We start from the raw sequence: 24,940 nt of genomic DNA on the forward strand, positions 1-24,940 counted from the left end.
AGTTAAAAATTTTTTTTCATCCCCAAAGTAGGACCAGAGATTTTCCAAGCTTAAGACGCACTTGGAGGGGGCGGCCGCTCAGCCGGGCCCTCCCGTGCGCGCCCCGGTGCCCCCCACTCCCAGAGGGGCGCAGATTATCAAGTGTGCCGGTGATAAGTGGGTGATAAATGGAGGGGAGGCGAAAGCTGGGATCCCGGCCCAGGCCGAGCCGAGCCGAGCCGAGCCGGGGGCGGGGTGCGGGGGGGGGGCGCGCAGGTGCTGAACCCCGACCCCGCCGCGCCGGGGCCGTTGTCTCCCTCGCCAGGCCGCCAGCGGCGGCAGGCGCAGGGGGAGGTGCGGGGAGCGCCGAGCGCGCCGCCACGCAGCCCCGGAAACAAAGGGCCGCCGCCGCCGAGGGCCGGGCGCGACCTCCGGGGTCAGCGCGGGGCGGAGCGGCCAGATGTCGGCGGCGGGCGCCGGCGGCCCCGCGCGGCCCGTTTCCTCCAGGTCAGCAGCCCCGGCGCCCTCCCGGGTGACCGCGCGCGCTCGGCCGCCCGCGGGGAGAGGCGCCGGGCGGGGCGCAGGGGGCGGGGGAGGGAGCAGGGGATTAAAAGATGCTCCTCGCACCCCCGGCCGCCCAGCGGGCGGAGGAGGCAGCCGCCGGCGTGCGGCACCCACCCAGCCGTTGGTGGCGGCGGGGCGGAGCGCCACCTCTCTCTCGGCTTCGTGCGCTCCGCCCAGCCCATTTAAGATCCTCCGGGCGGGGGGAGGGGGGTGGGGGGGGAGGTGAGTGGCATTGAGGGGTCAGGAGGAACGCCTGGTGCCCCCACCTCTTCCAATTTGTCCTCCGGAGCTCTCCTCTAGAGTATCATATTCCGGGAGTTCAATTGTCATCTGAAGCCGCCGCGTTTAGAAGGGACCCCCGGGCTGCCGCTGGGGACCCCTGATTTACGCAGTGGCTGGAGAGCGTTGGCAGGAACCCAAGCCTGGCGTGACCGCGGAGCCCCGCCCTGCGTACCTGCGGGCTCAGGTCTGTTCCTCAAACCTGGATGGTTGTATTTGGGGTCAAAAGGTGATCCCTCAGTGTCACCCAGCCGCGATTCCGGCTGGTTGTGCCACGGAGGGGCCCTTCGGAAGGTGAAAGGGCTTGAAAATAAACGGTCACATCCAGAGGCAGCTTTGCAGCGTGCGTTAAAGAGTGTGTGGGGGCGTGGGTAAAGGGATCCTGTCTCTTTAAAATCGCTGGGCTGGACAATGAGCGCACAGGATGTGGTTTGGCGGCAGGGTTTTTTCCCCTTCGATTTGGGGAATTATCACATGGGGCCTTCTTGAGCTGGTGTGAAAGAGAGGCGGCGTGGGGAGGAGAGATACAGACTCCACACAGTCACTCACACACACTCTGTGCAGTTGATCGTTCTCTTAAACCAAATTAGCCAGGGCTCTCGTTACTATGGTGCAGCCGGGGCTTGCAGAATCCCAGTAATAGCATTTATTAGGTCTATTTGCCTGGAAGCATGCCTTCCCGGATCTGATAATGCACCAGTGCAGGGAGAGTGTGGAAGAAGGTATCAGGCATTTGATTACACTTGCAACAGGGATTTTTAAGGGTGGGGTGCGAGGAAGAGAAAAGGAGAGAAAGAAGCCGCCCGCCTTAGGAGCTCACCCGGGCTGGGCGGTGTGTGCCTTTCCGCAGTCCCGCGTGGGTTCACAAAAGGCGGGCCAGAGCTCCCCCCCCCCACCCCGCCCCACTCCCCGGGCACGGTTTGGGGATTCTCCTCCCAGGCCCCGGCGGCGGGTGAACTCCGGCTCCCGCAGCTGTCAGCCGTGGGTGGGGAGGGCGGGCCGGCGGCCAGAGCGCAGAGTTGGGCAGCCGAGGGGGGCCCGGCGGCGCCCGCAGCCGCCCACTGTTTGCAAACGGCCCCGCTTTGGGGCAGAGCGGAGCGCCCCGCTGCCAGCAACGGCAGCCTCCCCGCGTTTGGAGAGGGGAGCCCAGCTCTCGGCGCCCCGATCCTAGTCCGCACGGATCCGCTGCCCGGCTCGGCGGCCGCGCTGGGGGAAGCTCGCAAGTGAAACTATTATTATCGCCCTGCAAAGCATGGAGCTCTTGGAAGACGCCGCGTAGAGACGGAAGGAGCCGCCGCCGCCTGCAGCCGCCCGCCGCTGCGCCCCTACCCTTTCGCTTTCATTAGGGGAGACAAATCTGCTGTCAGGCAGCCAGCTTTCCAATTTACCGATAATGATTCTTGCATGAAAATTGATCGAGGGGCTCTCCACCGCCGTGCGCTCTCGCCTCCCCGCTCTCCTCCTCCTGCTCCTTCTGCCCGGGCGCCCGAGCCCCCGCGAGTTCTTTCTCCTCCTTCCCCCACCCCTGCTCTCTGAGTCAGTGGTGGGACGCCGGCCCGGGGAGATAACCAAAAGAAAAAAAAAAAAAAAAAGAAAAAGAAAAAAAGAAAGAAAAAGGTTTGGGGGGGGTGTTGGTGGCGAGAGGGGGAGGGGAGCCGGCTCCTCGGCCTGCTTTCTCCTGCCCGAGACTTGTTTGCAATCGCTGCCTCTTTTATTTACGAGAAGAAATCTCCCCCTCGGTACTTCTTGGCTGTTTGGGTATTAATTTTCTCCTCTCCCCTCTCTCGCTCGCCCCCTCCTCCTCTTCCCCCACCCCGCCCCTCCTCACCCAGTAGCTAAGGGGAAACGAAAACAAAGCCGATTTCTCCTTGGCAACAAGAGATACCCCCTCCCGCCGCCCCCCCTTCCTTTTTCCTTCTGGTTCTGAACGTGAAACCCTGTTGGAAACAGGTCCCTTGACCCTCGCCCTTGACATTCAAATGGCTGAATGGAGGAGAGATTGCTACTCGCACGTCTTGGGGCTGCTTCTCTCTCTCTCTCTCCCTCTCCTCTCTCCTTTTTTTCTTTCAAATGAGTAATCCCTGAAGATCTTAACCCCCCAATTTCATCACCCTCACCTCCCCCCTTTATTTTTCTCGCGCTCCTCTCCGCTCTCCCGCCTGCTTCCCTCCGCCGTGCGCCCCCCTCCTTTTTTTATTTGCATCTCAAGTCCAAAAGGCAGAAAATACACACGCGGCGAAGACACCGGGCAGCCGTGGAGGCTCCGGCCCGTCCTCGGTCGTCAGTCACCCCATTGTGGATCTGCCCGGGCCGAGGTGGCCGAAACTGCCCGGGCGCTGGCCCGAGAGAGAGCCTTTTCATCATCTTAGGGAGGGGGAAAAAAGGGAAGAAAAAGACATTTTTCTCCGTCGCTCTCGGGATCTCTCTTCTGTCTTTATTTTATTGTTTTGGACATTTTTGAGCGCCTGGGCTTGGACGGCCCTTTTTGTCTCACTGCTGGGTTAAAAAAAAAAATTTTTTTTTTTTTTTTTTTTTACCTTCTTCATCCCTCTCTGGCCACTATGGAATTCTAATTTGAATCATGTTTGGATTGAAGCCGCCACTGTATTACTTACCAGGTAAGCGAGCTGTGCGCCTCCCCGGGTCCCGCGCGGCGCCGGCGCGTCCCGGACCCCCCCACTCCCGACCCCCCCCCCCAGACCCGCACAGCCTGGGTCGGGGCGGTGGGTCGGCCGAGCGCCCCCCCCCCACCTCCCCCGCGGGCGGGCGCGCGCGGCCCCGCCGCTCCCGCTGCGGTCCAGCCGGCGGTGTGTGCGCTACGTGCGGCGGGGAGCGCCCACCCGGCCCGCCGCCCCCACCGCGCCGCCGCCGGGGGTTGCGCGTCTCGCTCCTTTTGTCTGCCCCGAGCCGGCTCCGCCGCGGCGGCGCTGCGAGCGGCCGGGGCGCGCTGCCTTCCAAGGTGAATTAGGCACCGGGTGTGAAGTTACTTTGCCGCAGGCCGCCCCGATCGGGTGGCAAGCGCCCCCCTCCCGCCCCCAGCCTGGGGCTTATTTTCCTCTGCCTCCTGCCGGCCCCTTGCGCCGTCTCTGCGCGAGCGTGGCGCGCCTGCCCCCCGCCCCCCTTCCTGCCCGGGTTTCCCTGGAAGGTTTTGTTCCTGCCGAGGTCGGAGGAGGGGGCCGGGGAAGCTCCGGAGGGTGGTTGGCGTGGCTTCCTGTTTCCCTAACCTTCCTGCGCGCTGACAGCAGCCTGCCGTGTAACTTTCTGTTTCGGGGCAAGTCGTGCTTGTAACCCAGAGTGGAGGGGCGGGGAGGGGGTGACAGCAGGAGGTTTGGGGAGCCCCTCTTGAGTTCACCTTATTTGGACTTTGAGACCTTAAAAATAATTACATGTAGGCTAAGGGGAAGCCGGGAAGCCAGGGGTTCCTGGAGAGGGAGGCAGGAGCCTTGGTGATGCCTAGGCCCTCGGGCTGCCTCCTTGTCACCCCCTTCCAGTGCCCCCGGGGTCGGGAGCAACTGACTAGGCCTGCCCTCCCTGGGCCCCTGGCGTGCAGGTCAGGAAGGCATGGCAGCGAGTGACCGCTTGTACTGGGAACAAGCTGTTTTTATTTTCCCTTCTTTGCTTTGAGAGTTTCGTCTTTGGGAGTTCACACAGTTCCCGTGGAAGTTGGGGCCACCGTGGATCTGGGGGAGGGGAGACTGGGGTGCTGTAGGGAGAAGGGGAACTTCCTGGGCTCCTGTGGGGGCTTCTCAAATTCTGCAGAAAGAGGCTGGCGGCGGAGGGTAATTTCTGCACTGTTTTGCTGGGGAAAGGTGCAGGTGGCTGGGTGTTGGGTTTTTTCACTGCACGTTCAGGAACCCCTGTCACTTTGGCCGAGGCTCCCACAGAACCCCTGCAGTCCCTGGGAGGAGCGTGGGGGGGAAGGAATGGCCTGGACAGGACCCAGCTCTTCTGGATCTGGCCCTTGCTGCCCTGGACCAGGTCAAGGGAAGAGGTCGTCCAAGTGTCCCACAGACTTTAAAAAAAGAAGCAGGAAGGCCTGATGGGTTCTGGGTGAAATCTGTACAGTTACTCTTTCTGAGCTGCTTTGTGGCTATTGTAGGGCCCCAGCCCTTCCCAGAAACTGACAAGGTCTGCGTTTCATGCTTACTGTCTCCACCGCTTGTGTGAGGAAGAATCGTTTTCAGGGTCTGTGCTTTATTCTTGAGGTCTTTTTCCTGCAATGCAAGTACAGCTCTTCCCCTCCGTCCACACGGCCCTTCGCGGATCTGAGGCACATGAGAACCGGGAACCCCCGGTTTGCACAAGGGTTCTGTTCCAACCCCGGGGCTGACGAGCGGGGGCGGTGCTCAGAGCCGTGTCCCCCCCGCCCCCCCCACAGGAAGATACCAGAAAGCCTCGAGCTGGGGAGATGGATGCATCGGGGCTCCTGGAACCCAAGCTGTGGCTGTAGCATTGCTGCTGTGGGTGCTTTTCAGTTAGCTGGCCTCCCCCCCTCCCCCTGCACGGGGAGCTGCGGGGGGAAAGCAGGGACAGTTCCTTCCTCTGTATCTATAGCCCCCCCCCCCCCCCCAGTGCTGCGCCTTGCCTTGTAGACACAGTACATGTTTGTGGCAAGAATGAATCTTCTTAAGTACAGGGCGTCTTGAAAGCACAGGTGTTTGTAATCCACACCCTACTTCACCTGCCATTGGACGGCTGCTGGAACATACTTCTTCATCAGGTGACCGATTTTCTATTTACTCTTGGAGCCTCTGAAAAAAAAGGAGGAAGTGTCAGGCTAGGAAATTCGAAGCAATTAAGGAAAATCAGTCTTGGCTGGTGTTAAGCCCTCGGGGGCAGCGGGGTGAAGAAGGCAGGTCTGGACCCCCGGGGGAGGTCAGGGCTCAAGTCCTCCTCGGCCTGTGCAGGGCGGGGGGGGGGGGGGGGGGGGCTGTCACCCGGTTCTCCCCTCTTTCTCTCTGTCTCTCAAGTTTTCTCTTTTTAAATTCTCCTACTAGGGTTTTTGTACGTTAGGATTGTGGTGTCAGAGCATAGGGGCTCAATGGGAAGGATCGTGGGGAGATGCCTTCGCTTCTCTGGGCTTCTGTCAGTTCAGAGTAGTCAAGGTGATAGTCAAAGGGAGGCCTGTCAGGCCCCCTCGGGCGTGCTTTGCAGCAGTCCCCCCTGTGAATCTCACTCCCACCCCTGAGGTGGGTGCTGGTGCCTGCCCATTTCACAGGTGAGGAAAGTGAGGCTCCGAGGAGCTAGGGGATTCGGCCAGCTTAGACAGGACGGAGCTGGGGTGTGCAACTGGCCACTGCCCCCCACACTGCCCCGGGACACAGGGGCCTGGTGGCACCCCTTACAGCAGAGGTCTGGTACCAGTGCTCTGGAGCTTCTGGGATCTGGTTCTGTTCTGCAACTGCAGAGCTCAGGGCCCAGAACCTGCCCTTCCGGCCCTCACCTCCCGCCCGGGGGCAGTTCACAGACTGCTGTTCCTGTTGGACGCGCAACAGGATTGAGGCTGGTGGCGGCACGTTCCAAGCCTCCGCCCCTTCTGAGCTGCCACCTCGGGCAGGTGGACTTAAGCTCTCGGGGACTCGATTTTCCCATTTGTGCGATGGGCTGCAGACGTGTATCCAAGTCCGTATCCGTGCGAGGCAGGGGCTGGCGATCTGTGGCCCACCGCTTGTGTTTGTAAATAAAGTTTTATTGTCCACGCCTCCTCTTGCAGTGGAGTGTCCGAGGCAGCTTTTGTGCTACGACAGCAATGTCGAGTAGTTGCAACAGGGCTGGTCAGGCCTGAAATATTTATCATCTGGCCCTTTTCAGAGAAAGTTTGCTGACATCTGGTATAAGGGATTAAATGTGCGAATTTTTACAGGGCACTGAGGACAGTGCCTGCGATGAAGTTAACACTTAGCAAGTGATAGCTATAATAGAAATCGTTACCATATTTTTTTACGCTTATTTATTTTTTAGAGAGAGAGGGCGCGCACACAGGTGAGCGGAGGAGCGAATTCGAGGGTCACACGCTTAATGGACTGAGCCACCCAGGTGCTCCCCCCCCCCCCCGCATTATTACTATTTAAGTAAGCTCTAGGCCCAACATAGGGCTGGAACCCACGACTCTGAGATCCAGAGTCACATGCTCCACCAACTGAGCCAGCCAGGTGCCCTCCGAATTATCATTAGTAAGGTGGAATTATTTGCAGAAACTCACAGGGCTCCTTAGTGGTTGGACTGGGACTTGAACTCACGTCGTTGGGCCCGACCCCTGGCCCCCAGGACACAGTGTCTGACCTCTGCATCCTTCCCTGGCAGAGGTCAGGGCTGGTAGCCGTGGGAAGGGAGCTGGGGACTGGCGGATGGGTGGGGTCTCCAATGCTTCTTGGAACACTTCCGGTTCTGTGTGCTCGTGTGCCCAGCTACCCCCTTTCCTGAACTCCACCAGGTTGCGAACTCCGTGCGGGAGGCGACCGGGTGCTTCCTTGAGGCCCAGCTCGGCGCCAGGCCAGTAACGACAACAACAAACACAAGGAGGGACGGGTGGTGGAGGCGCTTCTTGCACGGTGCCCGCTCCGTCGCAGACGTGGTATTCGTGTGACCCCCCCCCCCCCTTGCCGGCTGAGGACACTGAGGCACGGGGAGGTTGCGGTCAAGCAGACAGTCGGCAGCAGTTTGGCTCCAGAGTCCCTGCTTAATAAATATTTGTTGAAGGAGAGCGAGGGAGGGAATTGGCCGTTGGTGGTGGTGGTGATGGCGCCCTGCCGGCCCCCTTATCTTGTTCCTGGAGTTCACGGCGGGGCGGGGGGTGGGGGGACTCCCCAGCTGTCAGCTAACCCCACCCCGGCCTCATGCTGAACTCTGGGTGACCCAGGCTGCCCCTCGGGATTGACTGTCCACTGCTGGGAAGGACACTCCAACTCCAGGGAAGAAACTGAGGCCCAGAGAGGGCTGGGGCTTGGCCCAAAGCCACACAGCCTGCTGGTGGCCGCTCTCAGAGACTCTGGGTCCCCCTCAGAATACTTCCCTTGCCCCCAGCAGCCTCCCGAGCCTCTGACAGGCTTGCAAGGGACTTGGGCTTCCCCTGTGGGGAGCTGCCTGGATTTGATTTGGGCGCCCAGACCGCTGCCAGAAAGCCCCAGCCTGAGTCTGGGTGTGGGTCTCTGCGCAGGCCCACCTGGGCCGATGGAGGGGGCTGGAGGGGCCTGGAGGCGAGGGCAGGCCGCCAGCCTCCGCCCCCGCCCCGTCCTCAGGTGTGTGCTGGGGGCGGGGGGGGGGGGGCCGGAGCTGGGAGGGGGGGTGATGGAGCTCAGGCCCGGCTTCTGGCCCGACCTGGGAAGCTGCTGGGCGGTTAGCAGAGCTGTGGCTTTGGGGCGGGCTCTGGAACCACCCAAGGCCTGCTCTGGGGGCAGGCTGGGCCTACAGGGATCTGAGTCAGATAAAAGGACAACATTGCTATTTCGGTTGTGATTGAGAAAGCTGCTTATTTACAGCTCAGAAACTCAGCGGGGACAAGCATTTCGGCTCCCATCTAGCACTTTCCAGGCAGTCACTAATTAATCTTCTGATACCCCTGAGACCTGGGGAGGGGCTGCCACATTTCCATCTGTCGGCTGGGAAAGCCAGGGGCCTTTTGTCCCAGCTGTGGCCCAGCCCTTCTCCGAGGGGCCCGCTCTGGTTCCCACCCCCCTGCTCAATTTGGTTCTCATTAAGATTTTTTTCTTGCTTAAATGTGTTGTTGTTACTCCATGGGTGGGAATCTGATACAGCCCCGTTGGAAACTCTCCTGCTTCTTATCTCCTTGACTCTTGGAGTCAGGAAAAGTTTCTTTTATGCTCCTGGAGCGAAGAGTCATTATGATACCTGGATTCCTGCCCTCGACTGGGGCAGGGTGATTCTCTTCCTCCGGTGCAGGGGTGCGGGGGGCAGTGGGAGGCTCGAGGGGCAGCTGGCCAGGGCCACCCAGCTCCCAGAGGCCGAGCCTGTAGGATGAAGCCTGCGTTTCCGAGTCTGGTGCTCCATAGCCCTCGTCCCACTTCCCCCTGGATGTGGACATGACGTGCCCACCACCCCCCCCCCCCCGGGGGCAAGTGTGGACGGGCCCCTCCAGTCATCTGGTCTACCCTGGTATTTGCAGCTAAGAAAACAAGGCTTGTAATTCTCCTTAGACTTTTGGTGACATCGGGTCGGTGGACGGGGCCTCTTTGTTTACAAGGGGACGTCCTCTCATCATCTACTTTGCAGGAAAAAAAAAAAGAAAAAATCAGGCTTTTATCACCCCTAAAGTAGCCTTTCCCAAAGGGTGACGGAGCCCCATGTTTGAGGATGTCAGCAAAGCTGTCGCTCATCCATATTTGGGATTGTCTCTCCTTGGTGGTCTAGCTACACAATCAGCTGAAATTTTGCAGCCACGGGGTGGGGGCCGGGGGGGGGGAAGTACATTAGAAGGGAAGAGGGAATTTGGGGGTGAGGGAATAAAAATGGATGCCGTGCTTTTTTGTGTGTTTTTAAGAGCTCCATATAGATTTAAAGTCCTTTTGTTAATTTAGGAACATAAAACTGTGTGATGTATAGCTTGCTTTGCTCGTAAAATTACTAAGTGTGGCATATTTAGAGCTGTGAGAGCTTGGGGTAAAAGGGAAAAAAAAATCAGTGAGACTTTTTTTTTTTTTTACAAGTCTTTCGGGGGAAAATGCGTTTTTCTGGCTTTTTCCCACCGATGCCAGGCCCTCCACAGCTCTGGCTGGGATTGGTGGTTACCCTCAGCCCAGATCGCAGCCAAGCTGGAAGCTGGAGGGGGTGCTGGTGTGGGCTGGCCGGGTTTGAGTTAAGCCAGGTCCAGATCTCGCCCCCAGAGCCCGAGTCCACCCCGTCCCAGAAGCCCCCGGCCTGGAAGGAGCAGCGGCTGCCCTGTCTTCCTCCTGCCGAGAGACAGGAAGCGCCCTCTGACCAGGCCTGGACCGCCGCCCAGTGGGCATTTGGCCACTTGCTTAATGGCCTGCAGGGTTGGGAAGTCACGGAACATTGGACTTGGAAGGGACCTCAGAGGTCAGATGGCCCGGCCCCTCCCTTCTCTCCGTTTGGTGGTCTCCTACGGGGCCTGGGTTCTTAGAATGTTGCTTTTCACATAGACACACATGTGTGCGTGTGACCCCGTTCTCCCCTCCTGGGGCACAGAACAGGTCTGTGCCCCCTCCCCCAGCCGGGCAAGGCTCCCCCTGCGGGCTGCCAGGCCCTGCACTCTGTTAACCTACGTTGGCGAGAGCGGCAAAGGAGGTCTGTGTCTTGTCCCCTGCCTGCCCCGGGAACAAACAGGGAGGGAGGCGAACGAGGACGGAGTGCCCTGGAGTCTCCTGCGATCACCCTGGCGGAGGAAATCCAGGAAGGCTCCTCGGAGAAGGCGGCATTGAAGGCAGGCCTTGGAAGGGAGGACCACCGAGGGGGTGAGGCTGAGTGGAAGGAGGCTGGTACAGTGAAGGGGGCTGAACCAACAAGAACAGAAAAGCTGCGTGTTCAGGGTGCCTCCGGAGTGCTGGGGACTGAGCGCCGGCCATTCCCACCCTGGTGGTCGCAGACGTGCGGATTGAGAAGTCCAGGGGCACAAATGCTGGTGTGTGCAGAATCTTCTGGAAGCACAGGGGAGGCAACTGTTGGGATTAAGCTGGGGGTGGAGGCAGTGTCTGAGAGGCGGTGGGGAGGAGGGGACATTGGGGCTGGCCTTCCTACTGGCGGGCGGCCCCCCCACCCTCACCTGTCGGGCACTGGAGACGGAAGGCGGCCACTCCTACCCTGGGGCTCGGCAGTGCCATCTAGTGGCGGGGTTCTGAAGCCTGTGCGCCCTTCAGAGAGCTGTGGGCTCCAGACCCCAGAGGCCAGACAGATGCGTCAGGACCAGGGGGCAGGGCAGACAGGGCCCAGCTGGGAAGCAGAGCTGACCCCCGCAGGGGCCGGTGGCCTCCCAGGAAGGATGCTTGCAGAGGGAGGGGAGAGCTTGGTGAGGCGGAATAAAGCGGTGGGGGAGGAAATGACCCCCTAGGGTGGGTGGGAGCCACATTTTGGAGGGTCTTGGTGTCATAAGGCCAGTGACACGTGAGTTGGATTGTGTTGCAAGGGGTGGGGGGAACCCAGGGCTTTCAAGCAGCGAGGTTCTTTCTGTTCTTTCAGCGCGGGTTTACAACGCGCCAGGCACCGGACCAGACGCGTGGAAATACAGCCGAGAAGCCCCCGAGGGCCGTCCCCTCCCGGAGCGCCTAGTTTGGGCGCCAGCTCGTCGCACTGTGTCCCCCGTGTGATGCAGACTCTGGAGAAAAGGAGAGCAGGGGAGGGGGTGGGGGTTGCTGGAGTGTGGGTGGAGGCTACTTTATCCCGGTGGCCAGAAAGGTCGGTGTTAGCCTGGTGAAATGTGAGGGGCAGGGAGCCAGGCTAGGGGTCCTGCGTGTGCAAAGGTCCTGGGGCGCCAAGGACGTACGTACGGATGTGTGGCCACCGGGCACATGCCGTGGGGAGCAGGGTAGAGATGAGAGGTGGGGCAGTAGGCCTTGCCCTTGAGCACCCCTCCGGCTGCGGGGCTCAGGTAGATTCCAGGCGGTCGGGGCAGCAGGGACACCAGGGTGCAGGGACTGCCATGGCCCCAGGCGAGAGACAGGTGGCAGGCTAGACTGGGTTGGCAGTGTGGAGGCGCTGAGAGGTGGGGAGAGTCTGGAGGTAGAGACGGATTGGATGGCAGACCGCCTTGGGCCCATCTGTTTGGGGAAGATGGCTCCAGCAGCCTCCTTGTGGAGGTGGACAGTCAGCAGAGGCTTTCCTTAGAGTGAGGGGGTCCTGCGGGAGGAGGGCGGGCTGGGGGGCGCCTCTGAGCCCCGGGGTCTGTGAGGAAGAGCAGGAGTGCCTGTCCGGCCCGCGGCCCCGGCGTCTGCAAGGAGAGGTCAAAGTACAGACGGTCGAGGCTGAGTGTGGGCTAACGTCTCAGCGGTTCTCAAAGCGGGGTTCCCCAGCCAGCAGCATTGGCACCGCTTGGGAGCTGTCAAGAGGTACAGATTCTCGGGGGACCCCCCCCCGACCGTCCCGAGGCGGGTCTGGGAGTCTGTGTGCCGACGAGCCCTCCAGGGGATTCCCATGCTCGTTCAAGGGCGACAACTGGTCTGACCCCTTGTCCCGACTATGGAAACTGAGCCGGGTGGCTGAGTTCCCGAGGAAGATCGGGAATGGGGTTGACATTTCCTTGGAAGGGGGTCCTCGGTGAGTGAAAGCCGCCCCCCACCCCCAGCTTCAGCCCGTCGCCCCTGCAGCCGGGTGTAGAGGAATCGGGAAGGAAGGGTATCCCGTCTTCCAGGTGGCCTCCCGGAGGAGGTGGTAATGACCGAGGGCTGAGGGCTGAGGGCTGAGGTCGGCCGTGGGCTCTGCCTGGCGGGCGGGGCCAGCTCAGGCCCTGCAGCTCTGGTCTTAACCAGCAGGGAAGCTGGGCGGAGAGCCTTGGGTTCAATTCTGCCTTTGCTTCCCACTGGCCATGTGGCTCTGGGCAGATTCCTTCCGTTCTCTGGGCCTCGGCGTGTGTGTTTATCAAATGCCGCCAGTGGGGTCGGCGTGAGCACTCGATGGGTCAGTCTGTGGACCGAGCGCTCTAGGACCCTTAGCTTCGGGGGCTGTTCCGGCTACGGGCCTGTGTCTCAGACTCTGGACTGGGGTCCGAGAAGGGGGCCCTTCCCGAGAGACCTGGCTGAGTCATTCTTGACAGGGGCAGTGGCCGGGGCAGGGAAGGCACTGCCCCTTGGCCCCCGTGAACTCCAGCGAGGAGTTCAGGGCCACTTTGCTCAGACTCCCGAAATGGCTGTCGGCCAGCCGGGGCTCACACAGCGGCCTGGTCACAAGATGGCAAGTTCTGAATAAGTAAAGAAGAAACAGAATCACTTTGATCAGATGGTCCCAGCTCTTCTCCCACTGTCCCCCCCCCCGGCCCCCCACCGTCAGAAACGCCCAATCGGGTGCACCCCAGCGCCCTACGTCTTATTGGATGAAGGGTGTCATTGCCGGACCATCCTCCGTGGAGGGTTTCCTTTTAATGAATTCCTTCTCCGACCTCCCCACCCCGAAGGACTCCAGTGTCACCCTCCAGCGAGTGGCCGAGCCCCAGGGCCCACAGCACCTTGTCTCCTGCACTGGGGCCCCTTTGAAGCTGCCCGCCACTCGTCCCCACCCCCTTGTCACTCTTGCCCTATAATTCATTTAGGATTAGCTTTTAGACCTCCTCGCCAGTCCTAACTTCTGTTGCCTTGGTAACTGTCAACCGTTTGCTGGTTTCCCGTGATTATCTGACAAGAGGAAGGGGGGGGCGGGCGGGGAACATAAAGAAAGGGGGAGGAGACAGTGCCTGGGTCTTAATCGAGCTCACTGGAGGGGCCCAGCGGGCGGGCTGCTTGCTGGGGGAGCAGTTGGGTAGGTGAGGCCGGGCGGCAGCTGCGTGCGGGAGGGGTGGGGTGGGGTAGGGGGGCGGTTCACACAGGCTGCCCCCCACCCCTCTGGGAATGAGTGTGAACAGTATCAGGGAGCCTGCTGGATCTTCAGGGCCCAGGGACAAAGGTGTCACCCGCCCCCCCCTTCCCTTTTGGGAAGTTTCCACTGGCAGATGGGTTTCAACCCGTCTCCACTGCAGCACCAACCACAGGATGCCCGGGCAGGGGTGGGCAGGCCAGACCAGACGGGCAGCCGGGGGACGGGTGCGTGGGTGTGCGGGGCACCAGGCCGCCTGGGCTGGGACGGAGGGAGTGTCCGTGAGCACGCGTGTGACCACATGGAGCGATAATCGTGGATGTCGCGGCTGAGCTCAGGAGCTCACAGAGGGCGCGGCGGGCAGAGCTGGTCTCTGCCCCGGGACAAGGACCGCTGGACGCAGAGGGGTTTCGGCGGCCAGCCCCTGGACCCCTCTGAGGGCCTGTCACGCTCGTGCCCGGCGGTTCGTGCCGGCTGGTGGCCCGCGGCTGCCTCCCCGTGACCCCTGCGTGTGGCTTGGGCTTGCTCACGACCTGGTGGCCTCGGGAGAGCTGGTACTTCTTAGGAGGCAGCTTGGGGCTCTGGAGGCGGGTGTCCGGGCGGGTCACGCCGCGTCACTTAGGACGCCGCATTGGGCACGTGTGGGATCGCGGTCCACCCACCTGCGGTCCCCGTTTCCAGGCCGGCGGCGGTGGCCTGGCCTTTCGCAGGGAGGGGAGAAGATTTCGTGCTCTTCCAGAGTCAGCTTCGAAAGTGATGCTTCTGCTCTGACGGCACCTTCCGGGGCGGGTTCGGGTTCAGGTTCGGGTTCGGGCTCCTTCCTGGGCAGAGGCCCCCCCCCCCCCCCCCCCGCTTCAGGTTCACCAGCCCTGCGTGGATGAGGGCTGTCCCTCGAGGCGGGGGCACTTTCACCCGTCCCGGCAGGAAGACCAGCCCCCTCAGCGGCATCCGTGGGGCGACGCCAGTGCCTTCTGGGGAGCTGCTAATGAGCTATGCCTGGTTTTTATGAAACGCCGTGGTAAATTATTAATTTGGGCCAGAAATGAAAGTGTAGAACCGGATGGGCTCATGAATATTCATCCTTGACTCTAGCATGCCAGGGTTGATCAGCGGCTGGAGCAGCCAGCCCCACTCCTGACCCAGATTCGGGGCTAGTTCCGTGGGGAGGAGGCCCTCGGGAGAGCCGTGCTCCCCTCCCTCAGTTTCTCCGTCCGTCGATGGGGCTGATAACCCACAGCCCATCGGCACAGTCGCGGCTAGACCGGCCTGAGAGGAGAGGCCCTAAAGTCAGAGGGTTCCGGACCCGGCCGGTTGGCACTGTGCGGTTGCCAGTGATGTTGATGTCTCTATGACAAGGGACAGAAGCCCCCGCCCCCCCACTCCTCTGCTCCTGTCTTAGGGTCTCCTGGGGCTCAGCGCTGGGGAGCCCCTAAAGATGAGCGTCCCATCGATGGGCACCCTTTGGTTCTGGAGCCTGACTGGGGTTAGTGCCGCTGAGGGCCCTCCCCCGTCCGTGTGTGAACCTCGTGGTATGTTAGTATCCCCAGCTGGTTCTGTTCCTAGGGTGGTTCCTTACTCCTAAGGGAGCCTGGCGCGACAGGAGAGCTCAGGGACTCCAAAGCAGGGCGGCCAGGGCTCGAACCCGGACCCCGCCATGGACTCCTTGTTAGGTCGTGGGCGGGCTGCTTAGACGGCCGCGGTTTGCCTGTGCAGGTGCGGAGCGTGGCACTTCCTGAGCTGGCTGGGAGCACTGAGAGGGATCGAACGTTTCACGTGCCCCTCGCGGCGTGCGGCGTGTGGTAGGCTCTCTGTGGCGTTGACCTGCTGTTGGCATTGTCGTTAGTGTGGCTCTCGTCATCTCATTTCCTGCAGGGATTGGAGCTCGGGGGCTAGGCGCGCCCAGGCCTCCGCGGCTCGGTGCCCCGGCACAGGGGGCATTTCCTGGGGACCGCAGTGTTGGGTTAATGTGTGTTTTCCCTGCTTCTTGGGAACCGACGCAGTGTGCCCGCGGGGAGGGCCTTGGAACCACATCAGGCTCGTGCGGCTTTCGGTGGGTCCCTCTGGGGTCCTTGCACCTGCCCTCTGCCTGGACAGGCGCCTTTGTGTTGCAACCCCCCGGGGACTGCCTCTGCGTGGAGCTGAAGCCACTTCCTGCCTGAGGTCCTGGGGTGGAGGTGGGGGTTTCGATCCTCTGCTTGGCAGAAGAGGACACGGAAAAGTGAGGTTTCTGGCAGCTTCCGGGGTTAGAGCCGAGATAGGAAGTGCGGCCGCGGGTTCCCAGGCCGAACCAGCCACCCCTTTCAGGGCGACGGCTCTGGGGGGGGGGGGGGGCGCGGCTGACCGGCCAGATGGGATTCAGCGTCACCTGTCTGAGCCCCAGGCCCACAGGCCGCTTTGGGGGCCTCCGCCAGGACGGGGGAGTTCTGGGCGGCCTTGGCCCTTGGCCCCTGTGAGCCTTCGGGGCCTTGGCATCGGGGGAGACGGTCAGAGCCCAGAGCGCGTGGGAGGCTGCCAGGTGTGGGAGGGAGCGTGCTGGGGGAGGAAGGACCTCGCCCTTGACCTGCCTCTGCCAGGGCTTCTCAGGGGCCTCGAGGGTCCGCAGGTGGGCTGCTGGCAGGCTCTTGGAGATCTGACACCTGCTGTGTGACAAAGCCGATGCGCCCCAGCGCGGCCTGCAGAGAGGTTCATGAAAAGCCTGTGAGGTTTTATGTGGCTTATTGAAACCAATAACTCCACCCGCCTGCTTTTCATCCTGGTTTTGATGCCTTTGACTCAGGGCTCTGTCACCTCCCAGGTGCTCTGCCCGGAGAGAGGCAGTCAACGGGTCAGACCGGTGGGGCGAGCCGAGTGGAAGGAATAATAAAGCAAATAGCCCGCAACCAACTTTGTTCTCCTTGCCCCGGTTTGGAAGGAGCTGCTGGCTGGTTGCAGCTGCTGCCGCTGCTGGGGCAGCTCCCGAGCACCTGCTGGGTGCCAGGCCCGAGAGGGGCGGAGGGCGGGATCGAAAGTGAGTCACAGGTCATGCCTTCAGGGCCCTCCTGGCCACCTGAGGAGGGGAGGGACTTGGCCGGGAGTGGGCTGCAAGGTCCTGGGCTTGGAAAGATGCAGCCTCCGGGGGCTCAAGAGGACAGAAAGTTCCCGTGCGGCTGGAGAGATCTGGGAGGACTTCCTGCGGGAGGTGGTGTTGGAAGCAGACATTGAAGAATCAGTGGGTTTGGAAGGGGGAGCAGCCCCCAAGGTCATCGGCACCCTCCCTAGGCTTAGTGGCACGGATGTGGCTGGTCCGTGGGCCACACGTTGGCCTAGCCACACGTGACCATTGACACATAATTTTTTTTTAAGTTTATTTATTTGTTTTTGAGAGGGAGACAGACAGAGCGAGTGCGGGAGGGGCAGAGAGAGAGAGGGAGAGAGAGAGAGAATCCCAAGCCGGCTCCGCACTGTCAGTGCAGAGCCCGATGTGGGGCTCGAACTCACAAACCACAAGATCCTGATCTGAGCTGAAACCGAGAGTCGGACGCTTAACGGACTGAGCCCGCCAGGCGCCCCCTATTGAAACACAATTAAAATGAAACAGAATCAAAACTTAAGTTTCTCAGTCACACCAGCCCTGTAGCTGCGTGGGGCCAGTGGCCACCTTGTGGGACGCCCTGTAGGGCAAGAGAGCTGTCCGTCATCACAGAAAGTCCCCTTGGAAGGCACTGGGCTCACGACCTGGGGGGGACGCCTGTAGGGGCCGGGAGGCCCCTGGGAGCCCGAGGAGGGGTCTTGGCTGTGTTTGGAGCCATAGGGACCTCCCGGAGCAGGGAGGTTGACCTGCCTGCAACACTGGACACGGGAAGGACGGGAGCAGAGGGGGACAGTCCAGAGGTAACGAGAGCCCAGGTGAGGGAGCCCTGACAGGGGTCAGGCCGGCGGTGGCACGTGTGGGTGACAAGGGCCATGGAGGAGGTAGGAGTGAGGGACATGAAATGGGGAAGTGAGTTGGGATGGGGGTGGGGACAGAAACCACCAAGTGACAGTTTGATGATGAAAGGAATCGTTTCCATTGTCACGTGGCCCTGGACCTGTGGGCCAGTTGGAGCCTGGAGCCGTCCCCGTCATTCGGGGGGTGTGCGTGCACAGGCTCGGGGTGTCTCCTTGGGAGGTCTCCAGGCTGGTTCTGTCCCGTGCATGCGCACACGCACTCCAGTTCGCTGTCTCGACGCCCCTGGCGTGTGCCTTGCCTTTGTGTGAGCACGCCTCTGGAACGAGCCTCTTCGAGTTCCCACCTCTCCCTGCTCGGTGTGGGGGGGGGGGGGGCTCTCCCACCCCTCGGGGCCCCGGCAGCTTAGCATCTCAGTGACATCCTCCCGAGTGCTACAGACGATCGATCGGGGGAAGGGAGGCCTTGAGTCACCCAGAGGGCTTCCTGGAAGAGGCGTGGGCTTCCCTCTGTTGAGTCAGGGCATCGCAGGTGAGCGGGATCACAAGCAGAGGCCTGGGTGTCGGGCTAACTTGGACCGTGAGGAGGGGGTTTGGACCGTGATAGAGAGTGTTGGGGTTCGGGGGCACAGCGGGGTCTGGTACGGGGGTACCTGGAATCATGGCCAAGGGGGTTAAGGGGCCTCCCGTGGCCACCCCCAGCCAAGTCCTGCCCCATGCGTGGATTGTCTGCCCCCCCCCCCAGCCATGTGACCTTGCACGGGCCCTTCCAGCTGTCTGGGTTTCAGGTTTTTTGTTCGTTTTTGTTTATTTGTTAAGAGAGCGAGCGAGCACACAAGTGGGGAAGGGGCAGAGAAAGAGACTCCCAAGTAGGCTCTGTGCGGTCGCACGGAGCCCGACGCCGGGCTCAAACCCGTGAACCATGAGCTCCTGACCCGAGCTGAAGTCAGGCGCTTAACCGACTGAACCACCCAGGCGCCCCTCAGCTGGTTTACTTGTTCAGATAAAACCCACACACGGTGAGTTTAGAGGGTGCCGTTCAGGGGGTTGTAAATACACTCACAGACTTGGGCAGCCGTCACCACTACTTGGTTCCCGAACATTTGTCACCCCCCCCCCAAAAAAAAAACCAAATCCCTGTCCCCAAGCCGGGAAGCGGTCATTTCCCGTTTGACCCCGTCATCTAGGCCCTAGGCCGCTGCTCCTCTCGCGCCTGGCTCCCCGGGGCTGCCTGTCCCGACACGTCCCGTCAGTAGAGTCACATAGGACACTGGCTTCGTCCGCTGAGCCTCGTGTTCGTGACGTCATTTGCGGCGTAGCGAGGGCAACGCCGCCTTCCCCTTCACGGCCGAGTCAACCCCCTCCCCCCCCCCCCCCGTGGGGACGGACCACATCTGGCTCGTTCCTTCACCTGTTCGCAGATGTCCGTGCCCTTTCCCCCTGTCGGCTGTTGGAACCACGCGGCTGTGAACACGCACACACGAGCTTTTGTGCAAACCGGTGTGTTTTCCCCGAGCCTCTGTTTTCCCAGCTGTGAAATGGAGCAGCGTCCTGGGACCCGTGACGTATGCGACTTGGAAACTCTAAGGCGCTCCGGGATGGCTTCTGTCGCCGCCCTTCGTGGCAGCTGCAGGGCCGCCCTGGCCGGGGAGTCCAGAACAGGTGGCCGTCCGTGCTCAGAATGGACCCGCTGTGAGTGAGTGTCTGTCGTGTGTTTCTGGGGAACCTTCTGGGAATTTATTTGAGAGAAATTTCTGCACAGCCCAGTTCCATAGAAGAAGGGGTAAAATGCTGGGACACGTGAGCGACCTCTGCCGCCCTCGTCTGGGGGTTTTCTGGAGAACTCCGGCAGGCATTACTTCCTCGCTGGAGGCAGAAGTGAGACAGCCAGCCCATGCTGGGTTTCTGGAGGATGGATTTGGGAGAAGCCCGGTCCCCCTGTGCCGGGGGAGGGGCACCTGGGCCTCCTGTCTGGTTCTGACAGGCAGCCCCCGGAGCCTGAGTTTTTCTTGGCCAGCCTCCAACTGGTACAGCGCTGGCTTGGCCCTGAGCTCTCGTGGGACAGAAAGGAAGCTATTGAGGGCCGGCCGTGGGAGTTGTAAACTGGATAAATGGCCCTCCAGGATGCTTTTCCGCAGCTCTGCAGTGAGAATCCAGCCTGGGAAAATCCCAGTGTCCGTGATGCGGCTGCAGCCCAGAGAGGGAGAGTGGCTTGCCTGGGGTCACACAGCAAGGTCAAGCTGAGCCGGGAAGGCTCTTCCTGACCCCAGTCCGTGCCTTTCAGCAGCTCCGAAATCCTCTCTCGCCCTTTGACATAGCCCCTTCCTCTGCGTGACAAGGCCCCGGGGTCAGGAGGCCACTGGAGTGACCTTACAGAAGTGTGCCTTCCAGGCCCCCCTCTACTCTGCTGCTAAAGGGCTCCCCAGCCACCAGGCCAAGAGCCTGCGGTGGAAGGGGGGGGGTGCAGTTTGGGGAATGTGGCAGATGTCCTTTCCAGAAGGCACAGAGCCGGCCTGCCCTGCTTCCAGCCCTGCTGAGATTTTGGTGCGGGGGGGGGGGGGGGGGGGCGCGGGGAGGGGGGCGGTTCTCTGGTGCTTTCTAGATGCCAGGCCCCCTCACCGATCTGCAGCAGGGGGCCGGGGCGGAGGCAGCCGGGCGTTTGTCCCCGCCACCCTGGAGACCCCGGGGGACCCCCCCGAGGAAGCCCTGCAGGGTTACGGGGTCTGCGGTCCCCGGCGCCCCGCGTCAGATTTATCAGGCTCGCCCGTGCACCCTCCTGACAAGGCCAGAGCCCCCCCCCCCCCCCCCCCCGCCCCGCCAGCGGCTTGCTTAAAAGGTTAATCCCCTCCCTCTGTGGCTGCTCCCCGCGCCCCCCTCCCCCTCCTCCCCGGTTCTTTACGCTCCAGTTAATTAAATGTGGCTGCCTATTGTCAGAAGACAAAGTTGGATATTTATTACACCTTGGCGCTCCCGAATGTCAAAGGCGCACACAGTTCGAAGACACACGGGCAGGGAAGAAGTCCAAGCCTATGTCCGCAGGGTCCAGGGCGGGCAGGCCGGCTGCCGCCACCCCGTGTGACCCGCAGTCCTTCCAGATTTGGCTGCAGCTAACCAGCTTCCCCCACCACGGGCCTGACATTGTGTGTTTCCCCGGGTGGCTCTGGCGGGATCGCCAGGAGATCGGTTATCTGGCATAAACATCCTGGTCCCGCAGATTATTTCACTGGAAGGAATTAAAGACGCTGCTGAAACGTACACAGACCCTCCTTGCAGTTTCTTCTGGGGGGCTCGGTGGGCCGGCCCGAGGGAGTGTCTGCAGCCCCCCCCCCCCGGCCCCCCAGCACCGGCCCAGGCCAGGGAGCTGGGACCCCCCCCCCCCCCATCAGCCTCCCACCTTCCCATCTCCTGCTTGGCTCTTGGCATTCCGTTTTCACTTGCGCCCTGCAAAAGCGACATGGCTAATCGTGATTTTTTTTTTTTCCATGTGGGGAGGGGAAATATGGATGCGTTCATTTTATAGTCCCCCCCCCCCGTTAATAATAATGCTTTAAAGATGTCTGACATCTGTAACTAACAGCTGGCATCCTGTTATGGAAGAATGTCCTTTTATTTCAAAGCAGGTTGAACTGTCATTAATAGTATAATTAGGTGATTATCACTATATAGCAGAAAACTGCTTAATTGCAGAGATCGTTTTTCTAGGATTCCAGTCTTTTTATGGTTATATTTGTTTTAGCTGTTTGAATTTTCATGATATTTTGGCATTTGGTACGTTGCCTCATTTTTGTGTGTGCGTGTTTCTTCTTCCTGTTTTTTAACGTGTCTGACAGCTGTCTTCGGGAGCATTTGGTCCCGAGGAATCTTCTGGTGTTAAAGCAGCACTGGGGAGCATTACCTGGAGGAGGTTTCTTACCCTGGGGCCCCGTTTAACCCGCTCTGTGCCAGGCTGGCATCCTCCAGGAGCAGGCCCCCTGGAATCCCAGGCGCCCTCTGATTTATCTGATCCCGCTGCGGATAATAGTGTGAAATTAGGCATTTAACCCGAGAGCCAAGGTTGTCTGTTAAGAGGCCCCTTTTACAATGCAATTTATTTTTATGGCGCGTCCTTAATACACAATGTTACCAAATGCTTCTGAGTTGCGTGGATTCCGGTGAGAAAGGCGCAAGTGAAGAAAGGGACGTGGTCTGGGATGCATCTGGATGTCGGGCATAGATGGGTTCGACAGAATCCAGGAGGAGAGAGTTTTATCTTTCTAAACAGCACTTTGAGTGAAACTGAATGCGGAGGTGAGATTGTCCTTTAAAAATTTTTTTTAAGTTTATGTATGTTGAAAGAGTGTGAGTGGGGGAGGAGCAGGGAGAGAGAGAGAGAGAGAGAAAATCCCATGCATCCTTCCGCACTGTGAGCGCAGAGCCCAGAGCGGGGCTCGAACTTGGAAACCGCGAGATCACGACCTGAGCGGAAATCAGGAGTCGGGCGCTGAACCGACTGAGCCACCCAGGCGCCCCCAAGGTTGCCCTTTAAAAGCAGGCAGGAGCCAGGTGCCGACCTGCTCTGCGTGAGACACCCATATTCTCGGGCTCGCCCAGCGGCGGGGACGCGGGCTGTGTGGAGTCCCAGAGCGGACCCCGGAGCGCAGCCTCTGCTCCACCCCGACTCCCAGAGCGGAGTTCCCTTTCTTCCTAGAAGCTCAGCCCTCCCAAGGGCGGGGCTGTGTTACAGGTGACAGTGTTGATGCCCGACGTAGGTTGTTAAGCCTCTTTCCTTCCTACGAGGTCAGGGAGAGACTCACTTGCACCTGTTCCCTGAGACTGTAGTGTGGGTTCCTGGCTCGCCTTGGCCGAGCCCGGCGTGACCCTGGGAACCTCATGCTTCTGCCTTGCCTGGCCCCTGCAACCCCCCAGGGAGGTTCAGCAGGCCCCTGAGGCCCCCACACGCTCCGGCTGATGGCCTAGTTCCTAAGAACAGGCAGGCCCTCCCTGACTGCGGGCTTTGCGTGGGGCTTTATACCCCCTTCCCCGTGTCCCAGGCAGGAAACCAAGGTCCTGGAGGTGGGCTGAGCTGCTCCTGGCACCATCGTGGGGCCCAGCTAGGGGGAGATGCAGGCACGTGATGGGTGACGTCGTGGAAGGCGGGTCACGGGCCCGCCCAATGTAAGTGCCTGGGACCCCGCCAGGAAGCGCCTTACTGAGAAGTGGGCTATGCCTTCAGGGCACTTTTGTTTTCCTCTGCTGTCCCTGGGCCTGCCGCCCCTCTGAGGCTGCCGAGGGAGTGATCTGGAGCCAGCCGGAGCCGGCAAGAGACCCTTTGGGCCTGGCCGGGACCCCGCCCTCCTGCAGCGGGCCCCTGTGAGCCCCTGCCGGGCACCTGGCCTAGCTGTGCCTGCGTCCGTCCGTCCGTCCGTCTGCTGAGTGCTCTCACCTTCCCGTATCTCAGAGGCGGAAGCTGAGCCTGGAGAGGCAAAGCCACCCATCCAGGGTGTGACAGCGGCCGGAGGTCTAGGGTGTCTGGGCAGTTCCGCACCACCAGCTCCAAAGAGCTCCGGTGTCAGACTGCCTTTCCGTTGGCACTGATGGTTTTTTCCCACCTTTCCGAGACTTTCTGGGGGAAATCAAGGTGCCTCCCCCCCCCCCCCCCACAGCAGAACAGATAGAGGCCCAGATTCAAGGTTGTCCCTGGACCATCCCACCGGCCCCCGGGTCTCCAGAACTTTGTAAGGCTCAGCTGGGCCTTCTGAGACGGTCAGAAGCCCGGTGTCTGGCTCCTGAGGGCAGGAAGGCCAGCTTGCCTTCCTCTGCTTGGCTCCCTTCTGCAGAGCAGGTACCCGGACCCAGGAGAGACTGGGGTTGGCAGCCACATGGACGGTGGGGGGCAGATCAGCAGGGGGTGCTGTGTGGCTTTAGGCAAGTCCCTTCCCTCTCTGAGCCTCTGTTTCTTAGCTGCCAGCCACCTGGTGTTGGGAGGCTGTTAGCCTTTGATCTGCTGGAGGCTTGTCTGCTCCTCCTCCCTGCTCCTGCCAGCACCCAGGGCCTCAGGAGGGACTGTCGGAGCAGCCTGCTGTGTCGTGTGTCGTGTCGGCGCCTGGGAGGGGGACGCTGGACAGCCACCCCTGGCTTCTATGGCCAGAAGATAAATGACCCCTTATCAGTGTTTCCACCTTAAGGCCCCTAATAACATTGGAAGCATAGCTGCTGGGCCCTGGTGTAGACCGGGGTAGGAGCCTCACTCAGGGCTGGGGCAGTGGGAGTCGGGGGAGGACGACTCGGGGCCACAGCCTGAAGCACCTCGGCTCGCAGTGGACAAAAGCACAGGTCGCTTGGCCCTTAGTCCCTCTCTGCCAGGTGGCCGTTGGCCGGGGCTGGTACCCATTTTGCAGATGGGGACGCTGAGGCCTGGGGAACTTTCTCCCGCTGCCCGGCTTGCGTGCCTGGCCCTTTGCTGATATTCTTTCCGGTTTTCACAGCGAGAATGTGGTAGCTGTTACTAGTTTTCTGGCGCCGGGAACAGAAGCCTAGCTGGCTAAACCGCCTCTGAAAGCCCCGTGGACGGGGAGCGGTAAAAGTAGGATCCGAACCCAGCCCTGCTGGCCGAGCGGTCCCTTCGGGTCACGTCACATCAGGTGGCTCCCCCTGCGCCAAACCCTCCTTAGGATAAAGGCCAGCGGTCTTAGCGGCATCGTGTGCCATGCCCCGTGTCCCCTGACCACAGGTGGTCCCACCTCAGGGCCTTTGCACATGCCGCGACTCGCCTCCCTGCGTACACTCGTCACACACCTGACATGCGTTTTCTGTGTGTTTTGCTGTTTATCTCCCCAGCTGGACTGTAAGCTCTGCCAGAACAAGGAGAGATGTGGTTTGTCTTGTTCACAGTTGTATCCCGGTGCTAACAAAGTACCTGGCAGGCAGTCGGCACTCACTCACGCCTGTGACTTGGAAGCCGTGCCTCACTGCGGGTCACAACCAGTCTGTGGCTCGGGATCTGCCGTACCCCCTCCGCGGGCAGCTTCAGCAGCGGGGACCCCGGCGGTGCCGGCGCCGAGCGTGGGCGAGCCAGAGCGGGCTCCGAGATGGGGGTGGGACAGAGAGGCCCCTCCCCTCGGGGGTGGGGCTTAGAGAACCACAGGGCCCTGCCCCCCCCCGCCCGGGCAGGGCTTCCGCCTTGGGGTGGGATGGGGTTTCTGCCCGATCGAACCCACCCACTTCTTTTGAAATTCTGGCTGGGGCCAGCTGGGGGCGGGGGTCAGTCACAGACACAGCAGCGCTTTGTGTCCTTGGAATCCTTCTGTGGCCAACTTGTTGGGGAGGGCGCTTTGTATTGTAAATTTCCACCGAGTAATTATGTCTTAATGTATGATAATCCAGCTGGCCGGGTTGCTGGGCAGCCTGTATCAGCTGGGAGCCCGGGCCTGCTGTGGGCAGGGTGGCCGGGGTCAAAGTGACATGTCCTGGAGATCTGGGGACAGCGGGGTTTGCCTGGGTCCCGCTGCGTTGCTCCTGCGGGACCTGGGCTGGGGCTCCGGGGATTTGCCCGGACCTTGAGTGTAGGGGTGGGGGTGGGGGGCCGCTAAGGGTTTGTTCCTGGCGTGGTCCCTTACCTGTCCCTCATCCAGGCACGACAGTCCCCAAGGAGCCCCGGCCCAGCACCTCTCCCGCGGTTCCTGTGGCGTCTTAGGTCAGAACCAGCCCTGAAAGATGGTCCAGGCCCTGCTTGGAGTCATGGATG

At 61.1% G+C, this 24,940-nt stretch overlaps 1 protein-coding gene across 4 annotated transcripts in view; it reads left to right on the forward strand.

The window, feature by feature from the left end:
- Positions 1-2,424: 2,424 nt before the first annotated feature.
- The window catches only part of GSE1 (Gse1 coiled-coil protein), a 100,620-nt gene continuing 78,104 nt past the window's right edge, over positions 2,425-24,940 (forward strand). For 3 of the 4 annotated variants that reach the window (XM_047078870.1, XM_047078871.1, XM_047078874.1), the window contains exon 1: positions 2,426-3,440. In XM_047078870.1, coding sequence (XP_046934826.1) covers positions 3,404-3,440 — 37 coding nt within the window. In that variant the 5' untranslated portion in view covers positions 2,426-3,403. Of the gene's footprint in view, positions 3,441-24,940 lie in introns of all 4 variants that reach the window. The other variant, XM_047078873.1, reaches the window with a different exon arrangement.

Source organism: Lynx rufus, unplaced genomic scaffold (genome assembly GCF_022079265.1).
Source record: "Lynx rufus isolate CCGP_SWC_20201006 ecotype Redwood Valley unplaced genomic scaffold, mLynRuf1.p SCAF_16, whole genome shotgun sequence".
Classification (NCBI taxonomy): Eukaryota; Metazoa; Chordata; class Mammalia; order Carnivora; family Felidae; genus Lynx; species Lynx rufus.